Here is a 9,829-nt window from a genome sequence, read left to right on the forward strand (position 1 = left end):
TGAAAGCTCACTCATTTCCTCTTGCCTTCCCACCCCTTTCACTCTCTCCATTACAAAAACTTTTTCCTTGACTCTTTTATGTGAGATACCTTAGCCCATTCTTCTTCTCCTTTCCCTTCCTTCCAGTACTTTCCTTTATCACCCACTAACTCCATCTTTATGCCATATTATACTATTATATTCAACTCCCTCCTGTGCCTTGTCTATATATGCTCCTTCTAACTGTTATAATAAATGAGAATGTTTATGTAAGTTATCAGTAACTTCTTCCCATGCAGGAATACAAACAGTTCAACATCATCAAGTCCTTATACTTAGTCCTTCTCATTCACCCCCTCTATACTTCACCTGAGTCCTGTTCTTGGAGATCAAACTTTCTGGTGTGACAGAATTCTCTCACTACCCCTTCAAGCTGTAACTGGTGATCCCTGGGCCAAGAGTCTGGAAACTGTCCCCTCTGTCATGGACCCAGGTGTCCCCACCACCCAGGCAGTATATGGGACTGTTCCTGGAAGGTTGGAGCTGGTTTCCTCATGCCTGGCTGCCCTTTGGCTGTGCTGAAACTCTTTCTAGCCCCCCAGCCTGGTGAAACAGACCTTTTCTGCAGAACTTTTAAGTTGTCTTGGACTGGTAAACTGTATCACTCAGTCTTTCTGTGGGTTACACCCCCTAAATATTGGCTAGAGTCATAATTTGAGACCTTTGTAGTTTTTGGGGGAATGAATGTCCAGGAATACTTTTTTTCACATTGCCATCTTAGCTCTACCCCCTCTCAACACTTTTCAAGAAGTAATGTTGCACTAGATGACTTAACCCACGGTATAACAAGAAAACATAATTCTCTACTCCAGTCCCCCTTGCCTTTCTGGTTCCTTGGAAAAGTTTACAGGCCTTCAGTGGCCAATGTCCCTGCAGTACTCTGAGCTTCAGGAGAGCAGAGGAACAGATAAAATGGGCTAAGAAACATGTCTGACTTAAAAATTTTCCTCAATCTCACCCTCTTTTTTAGAGCCTCTGAGTCCCAGACTTGGAATGACAGAAGTCTTCTATTTCTAATAGTGTAGCAATTTTTCTAAATTGCTTTGCCAAAAATTGAGGAACAGAAAAAAAAAAGAGTCAGGCTACTGTATGCATGTGGGGGTGGGGTGGGGAGTACTCCACTAAGTCTGACAGAAAAATCTCAGCATCCATCAGAGTTAGTTATATTCTTTCCCAAGTTCCTTGGCAAGGGACTTGTGAATTGCCCAGAGTGGAAAGAGACTGAAACACTTTGAGATTCAGCATTCAGTGAAATGAAGATCAGAGGGGAAGGAGTCAGAGAGCAACAGCAAAAAATAAAGAAAAAGTTTAAAATTGCTGATGACCAAGGGAAGAAGAAAATGCAAAGATGTGGAATGTAAGCAGAACTAAATCATTGGAAAAGCATTAACAAGAGAAGGAAATATGGTCTTCAGATGTAGAACACATGTACAAACATCTATGAATAAAAATGGAAAACAAAGAACAAAAATGCAACACTTGAGACACAGGATCCTATAGAATTTGGGGAGAATATAGAAGCATAGTACTTGTTTTATGAGAGGTTTAAAAGAGAAATGGGATTGTGAAAGCCAAAATTATTTCCTGTATAGCCAATATAGTGGGTAAAAGAGGAACATTTTAGTCTGTGAAGGACAGTTTCACCAAAGAAATAAAAAAGAGAGAATAAGATACTGGAATGTAAATACAAAGAAGCACATAAAAAATCTAGAAAAAGAGAAGCAAAACTAATGACATTAAAAGAAAATATGATTTCTATGTAATCAACTTATAGTGATCTCAAAGATAGAAACAATCTAAGGATTATAGGTCTTCTAGAAGAGCAAAAGTTAAAAAAAATCTGAATACCATAAACACAGAAAATAAAATGCAATTTGGAAGAATTGATAGATTGCCTCCAGAAGAAAAAAAATACAAGGTTGAAAACCCTACAAGACACATAGTGATAAACTGCATAGTCAGGAATGTATAGGGTCCTACCATGGGTCAGTGACATCTCTCTCACACCTTCAAGAATTAGCATTACTTTGGGAGAGAAGCACAATAGGAAAAAATAATCAGGAAGCAGAGAAAGTTTTATAAGACAGTGGCAGAAACTGCTTAGAAATAAGTTCACAGAATGGATACTTGGAAGTTTTGATTCTATAAGGAATACACAGAATAAAGAGGTACTAGATAATGACAAGAGAACTAAACAATAAAAGTTTAGAATTAAAAGAGAGGATAGATAATGAAGAGAGTAGGATAAATATTTTCTGAGAAAATGATTCAAAACATAAAATATAAAAGAAACTAATGAACAGAGCTAATTGAAGGGAAGAAGAGGAAAAGGGAATCTACTTGACTAAAAGCATGAAATTGGTACAAATTAAATACCAATAAAAGAAGTAAAGAAAAGGGAATTAATCAATAAATGATATGAACAGTTCTCAAAAGAATGACTAAATATCACTAATTACAAGAAAAATGAAAATCAAAACAACTTTAATGTTTTATCTCACAATCATCCAATTGGTAAAAATTGACAAAAAGTGATAATAATGAATATAGGAGGGTCAATGGAAAATCTTTGTAGCATATTTTCAAGAACTCTTATTCCCTTAATCACTATGACTTTGAATGACTATAGTCTAGCAATATTACAGAATGTAGTATTCCAGATAACATCTTTTCTTGATAAAGCATTATAACTCAGGGCTGTATTAGACTTTGATTGTCCTAGAAGAGTTAATTTTAAATTTCAGTGTGAACAACTCTACCTTAAAACCAGGGCTTGCTTTTTTATTTTGTGATTGTCTAGACTTAAGAAAAGCATAGGAAAAATGATTATAGTTCAAGTTAAATTAAACTTAAAACTTTTATGCATACTTTTTTTTTCTGGAGATTTGACTGTTAAACGTTTACTAGCATACCTCCGCTGCCAACCTTACTTGTTTTAAGCACTATGCTTCTATTGATGATATTCTAAGATAAAAGCAATGATCCAGTATTTATATTGGAAACCTAGTCAGACTCATGGATGAGAACTTCTCTGTTCAACTTCCATGTGACTTTATGGTCTTGGACAAGTTACTTTCTCTACTCCTCCCACTCCAAGTATCACAGAACATAAAGTCTTCTGATTATGTACTTTATAATAGTTGTCAAACTTCACTGGTAGAAAGAATATTTTCAATGATGTTTCCAATACTAGTAAAACATAGCTTCCTGGTGAGGGGGAAAGACAGTTTTTTTTAAAAATTTATCTCAACAAATATACATAGTCATTTATAAGAATAAGAGCCATACCCCAATTAATAAATTATCAAAAGACATGAATTGTGAAGATTTTTTTCAAGATAATTCCATATTGAAAAATCTTTTACCCGAGTTATTCATATTACCCCCAAATCTCCAAAGTAATAAATACATCATGACACATTTCTCCCCAAAACTGAGATATATTACATATATATATATATGAAATGTTTAAAAATTCTATATATAATCCAAGCATGAATTCCCTATTATTTGTAATAAGGCAAAGACCATTTTCTTGAGGAGAAAATACAACAAGTTTTGGAGGATAGAAATAAAGTTAAATACAGTTATAGTGAGAGGATCATGACCTGAAGGATTTTACCCCATTGACTGTATTTCTGAATGCTCTCTTCACATCCTTATTCCTTAGGCTATAGATAAGAGGATTAAGCATAGGGTTTATCACAGCATAGAATACTGACACCAGTTTTCCCTGTTCCTTGGAAGATTTGGGTGTCATGTAAGTGATAATTGCTGACCCATAAAACAGGATGACTACAAGAAGGTGAGTACCACAGGTAGAAAAAGCCTTGAGTCTCCCTGAAGTTGTCTTCATTCTAATTACAGTTACTATTATAGAGCCATAAGAGACCAGGATAAGGGACACGGGTGCAAGAAGAATCACTACTCCCATGAGGAAAATAGCTGTCTCTGCTTTGTGAATGTCTGCAGATGCCAAAACCAGAAGGGCAGGGGCCTCACAAAAGAAATGAGCAATTTTATTTTCTCCTTGATAAGGGAGTTGTAAAGTGAATGTAGTGTCCACTAAAGACACAAGAATACCACTGATCCAGCATGCTAAAGCCAAATGGCCACACATCTTCCATGTCATGATGAGAGGGTAGTGCATGGGGTCACAGATTGCCAAGTATCGGTCATAGGACATCACAGATAACAATGCACACTGTGTACAACCAAATATGAGAAAAAGAAGAAGCTGAACTGCACAGCCCATAAAGGAAATGGCCTTCCTCTTAGACAGCATATGGACTAGGGCTTGAGGAACAATGTTGGTGGAAAAAAACAGGTCAGCAAGAGACAAGTTGCCCAGAAAAAAGTACATGGGTGTATGAAGGTGTGAGTCAATCAGAACCAGAGAAATGAGGAGCAGATTTCCAAGCACAGTAGCCAAGTAGAGACCTATGAATAGCACAAAGAGCAGTAGCTGAGTCTGAGGGTCATCAGAAAGTCCCAGGAGAAGAAATTCTGTCACCCAGATTTTGTTGGTTTGGTTCATGTTCTGTTTTTGGACTTCTTTAGAAAGGAGTCAGTAGATATTCAACATGAGAATGCAACCTATAGAATCACAGAATGTTAATGTTGGAAGGGACCACAGCAGTTATCTGGTTCAACCTACTATTATTATCAGCTTCCCTAATAGCTCTTTGAAAAATTTTATTCCTAAATTGTGCACTGTCTCAAGATGAAGCTGCTCCATTGTTAACTAGCTCTTATAGGAAGTGGCCCATTCTAGTGAGCTGAATTCTCACAAGATTTTCTTCTACATGTGTTCTACTTTGTTATTGTTCTATTTAAATATATGATTAAACTCAGAGCAAAATACTCTTTATGAAATCTGAATACTAAAGAGTTCAGTGAAGCTATTGTCTCATTATGAATAAAATTTGTTGTTCAGTCTATTCACTCAAGTCTAACTGTGACAATCAATATGAGGTTTTCTTGGCAAAGATATTGGAAGGGTTTGTCATTTTTTTCTCTAATAAAATTACATTTCTTTAATGCAACCTGTGGTAATGTTATCTTTTTATCAGGCACACAACACAATTTATATCGAGTTTTCATATCCATGGTTAACTTAGATCTCTCCCATACTGTGATTGTTATCCTGTACTTTTCTTGTGCTTCCTTTGAGTGGTAATCTTCATAATATACCATAAATTTTGGGAAAATTTGGATTAGCTGGTAAATCATAAGCCTAGGCCACAGATAGACACTGATACCTTTGTATAGTTGATAAGGGATAATTAAACATTTATTGGTGATAACATTAATATAATTCTCCTGAATTTTTATAACAATGCTGCTTTCTTTAACCTCATATATAAACTCTATACTCAGACTGCCAAATCACTCAACTTCTTAGTGTCAATAATGCTATAAATTATAGAAGTTCAGAAGAGTCTTTGATCTGCCATGGTAGATGTAGTTTTCTCCATGATAATCTCCTATACCAATGAATTCACATTGGTACATCATATATATATATATATATATATATATATATATATATATATATATATCTGTCTATACACACAAACATGTGTGTAAATATACACATAAACTTAAAGCATAGATCTGAAGTTATATGGTATCATTGAAATTGAATACCCAGTGAGTAAATTCCACCTACCAAGAAAGATTAGAAATTCCAGTATAGCTTAAAGTCTTAGAGAATTTTGGTAGTACTAAGATTCTGAGTGACTTTTCAGATGTCACAGATATGTTAGATGTTGGATTTGAACCCAGTTCTTTCTAACTTTAATAACAATTCTTTGACCATTTGATGATACTTTCATATATATAAACATATCTATATGTCTATAAATTTTATAAATATAATTTTTATATGTAGAATAGCTATATAAAATAATAAATATTCATGTTAATTCTGTGAATCCATAATTTCTTGGATCTATATCCCTGTATTCACTATATATAAATATGAATGTGCAGCAAGAGAGAGAGAGGGAAATGGGAGAAAGAAAGAGAAAGGCAAAAAGAAACAGAGACCTAAACAAATAAACAATGTATCAGTAGCTTATTACTGTATAAGATATGAATATATTTAAGAAAACATAGGAAAAAACTATTACTACAAAATAAGATGGACAAAAAAGAGAAACAATTCTGTTATTCCAATATTTAGTTATTCTCTTCTTAACTAAATCAATAAGTATATCAAAAGCCCAGGTATAAGACTTGCTCTCTCACCTGGATATTCACCAAAATTTATACTCATAAAAATTACCACATAAGGGTTCCAGAGGAAAAGTATAAATATTCATTTTAAGTATGAAGTAAACTAGATGAGGCAGTGGATAGAACACTTGCCTTTGAGTCAAGAGGAGAGTTTGAATCCAACCTCAGACTCTTGACACTTACTAGTGTGTGGCCTTGTGCAAATCACTTAACCCTGATTGCCTTGCATCTAGGGTCATCTCCAGTTGTCCTGATTCATATTTAGTCATTGAATCCAGATAACTCTGGAGAAGAAAGTGAGGCTGGTGACTTAGCACAGCACTTTCCTCACTCAAATCCAATTCATGTGCTTGTGATGGCATCACCTCCTATCATCACCTGGTCTTATTCGAGAATGAAGGACAAACTTCATAAGTGTTCATTGAAGTAGTTAATCTTAGTTAAATGACCAATACAGTATTATATATTTAGATTTTAAAATGATAGTAGAAATCAAGTCCAATACCCTCAATTTATGGATAAGGAAACCAAGGTCTTGAGATATAACCTGATCTATCTAATATCATATGGGTAAAAAGAAGCAGAAGCAAAATTGAAACCACATCAATTGAGGATAATGGGAAGATGGCAAGGAAGCCAAGTACTTTAATAAATATCTGGCTAAAATCAACCAGAAGGAACAATTGATAAAGAAAACCAAAGAAAATCAGTAATAAACCTCATTCAGTAATAAATCTCATTCAGTTGGGGACCATATCAAAAGAATGTCAGAATTCTGCAGAGTGGAGAGACAAAACTAAATTAAGAAGGTGAACTGTGAAATATTCTAATTCCATAGCAAGAGACAGTTCAAAAAGAAAGTCTGAAGAAGGATGACTATACAGACCTTCTTCAGCAAGAGACAAGGTTATAGCAATCAAAAAAATGACACAGGGTACTAATCTCCAGTAGGAGACAGGTCTGAGCTGAAATTAATTGTTGTTTAAATATTTGGTAGAATTCACTTGTAAATCCATCTCAACATGAATATTTTTTCTTAGGGAGGTCATTAAAGGTTTGTTCATTTTTTATTCCTACAATTGGGTTATTTAGGTATTTTATTTCCTCTTCTGTTAACCTGGGCTATATATTTTCTATAAATACGAATCCCTTTCACTAAGATTGTTAGTTTTACTTGCATAGTTAGGTAAAATAGCTCCTAATTATTGGCTTAGTTTCCTCTTCATTGGTGATGAAATCACCCTTTTAATTTTTGATATTGGTAATTTGATTTTGATCTTTCATTTTTTAAAAATGAAATTAGCCAAATATTCATTTTATTGGTTTTCAAAAAAAACCCATCAGTTAGTTTTCTTTATTAGTTCAATAGTTTTGTTACTTTCTATTTTAATAATCTTGACTTTATTTTCAAAATTTTAAATTTAGTATTTAATTGGATATTTTTAATTTGCTCTTTTTCTACCCTTTTTAAAATTTTATGCCCAATTCATTGATCTCTTCTTTCTCTGTTTTATATTCATGTAAATATTCTGAGATATGAAATTTTCCTTATGAACTGCTTTGGCTACATCCCATAGTTTTGTTATCTTCTCGATATTGTCATTCTCTTGAAATTGTTGATTGTTTATATGATTTGATAGTTAATACATGCCTTTTTTAGGATTAGATTATTGAGCTTCCACGTAGTTTTTAGTATATCTTTTCATGGCCCTATATTAGATGTGATTTTTATTGCATCATGTTCTAAAAAGTATGCATTTAATATTTCTGCCTTTCTGTATGGGATTTTGTGGTTTTTATGCCCTAGTACATGGTCCATTTTTGTGTAGGTACCATGTACTGCTGGGAAAAGGAAAACTGCATTGTTTTCTCCAAAGATCTAATATATCTAACTTTTCTGAAATACTATTCACCCCTAACTGCCTTCTTTTTTATTAGTGGTTGGGCATATCTAGTTTTGATTTGGGGAAGTTGGGGTCTCCCACTCATAAATTTGATGTTAATTTCTCCTGTGACTCACTTAACTTTTCTAAGAAGTTGGTTACTCTACCATTTGTTGCCTGTATATTTTGTGTTGGTATTACTTCATTTTCCATGATACCTATTAACATGATGTAGTTTTCTTTCTAATCTCTTAATGAGATCTATTTTTGGTTTTTAGTTTGTCTGAAATCAGGATTTCTATCCCTCCCCTTTTAAAATATTGTGTTCCATTCTTCTTACCTTTCCTCTGTGTATATCTCTCTGCTTCAAATATGTGTCTTGAAAAAAAATAAAAAAATAAAAAAAATGTGTCTTGTAAATAACATATTCTAGGATTCATTCTGCTCTCTACTTCCATTTTATAAGAGAGTTCATCTCATTTACATTTACAGTTCTGTATTTTCCCCTTCATCCTCATTTCCTCTGTTTATACTTGTCCCCCCTTCACTAGAGTTTTATTTCTGACCACCACCTCCCTCAATCTTTACTCCCTTCTGTGAGTTTCCTTTTTTTTTGTCTCCTCTTACTTCTGTTTCCTCCTATGCCCTTCTAACAATCTGTCTCCTTGCGTTTTTCTTTCCCTTTTCCCCCCACTACATCCCCCAAAAGTTAATATGAATTTCTGTGCAAGTTATTGCCTTTTTGTGCCAAATCTTAAGTAAGGTTCAAACAATGCTCACCCCTCCCTTCTTTTCCTTTTTATAATAGGACTTTTGTGTATCTTCATGTGTTAAAATTTATCCTAGCCTGGGTCCCCATTCTTCTTTTTTCTTTTTTTCACCACTTATTTTTTTTACCTTATCACTTCAAAGTCAACTTATATTCATACTCTTTAGGAAAACTACTTCTAACTTCATGGTTACAGGTACTACATAAATACAGTTTTATATACATATATATATATACATACATATACACATATAAAAACTATATATATATATACATATGTATATATGTATACACACATCTATATATAGAGTTTCTGCATAGTACAAATCATACATAGTACATAGTACATAGTACAAATAGGAGTTCCAAGTATCATCTTCCCATGTAGGGTTGTAAATAGTTTAATCTTATTTATTACCATGTTTTTTCTTTCCTTGAATTGTGTCTCTTGAATTTTGTATTTGAAGATCTATTTTCTATTCAATTCTGGTCTTTTCATCAGAAAAGTTTGAAAGTTTCCTATTAGAAACTTTCATATTTTTTCTTGAAAGATTATGCTCAATTTTGCTTGATTATAATACAAGCTTCTTTGCCTTATGGAATATCATTGTCTTCTCATCATGTGTAATGTTGACTGTAGTACTTTAATATTTGAATTGCTTCTTTCAAGCTTCTTGCATTATTTTCTCCTAAACTTGATAATTTTGGAATTTGTTTATACAATTTCTAGGAGTTTTCATTTTGTGATCTCTTTCAGACATGACTGGTGAATTCTTTCAATTACTATTTTACATTCTAGTTCTAGGATATGAGGGGATTTTTCCTTGATAATTTCTTGAAAGATTGTGTCCAGAATCTTTTTTTTTAAGTCATGCCTCAAGGTAGTTCAATGATTCTT

General features: G+C 33.5%; 1 protein-coding gene across 1 annotated transcript; it reads right to left on the reverse strand.

Moving 5' to 3' along the window:
- Positions 1 to 3,640: 3,640 nt before the first annotated feature.
- LOC141496122 (olfactory receptor 2D2-like) lies at positions 3,641 to 4,576 on the reverse strand. The gene has a single exon (XM_074198330.1). The coding sequence runs from the start codon at positions 4,574 to 4,576 to the stop codon at positions 3,641 to 3,643; it is 936 nt and encodes a 311-aa protein (XP_074054431.1).
- Positions 4,577 to 9,829: the final 5,253 nt, after the last annotated feature.

Source organism: Macrotis lagotis, chromosome 1, assembly GCF_037893015.1.
Source record: "Macrotis lagotis isolate mMagLag1 chromosome 1, bilby.v1.9.chrom.fasta, whole genome shotgun sequence".
NCBI lineage: Eukaryota > Metazoa > Chordata > Mammalia > Peramelemorphia > Peramelidae > Macrotis > Macrotis lagotis.

Coding starts and splice junctions, on each gene's coding strand:
- LOC141496122 (XM_074198330.1), bottom strand. CDS start 4,576: ATGAACCAAACCAACAAAATCTGGGTGACAGAATTTCTTCTCCTGGGA.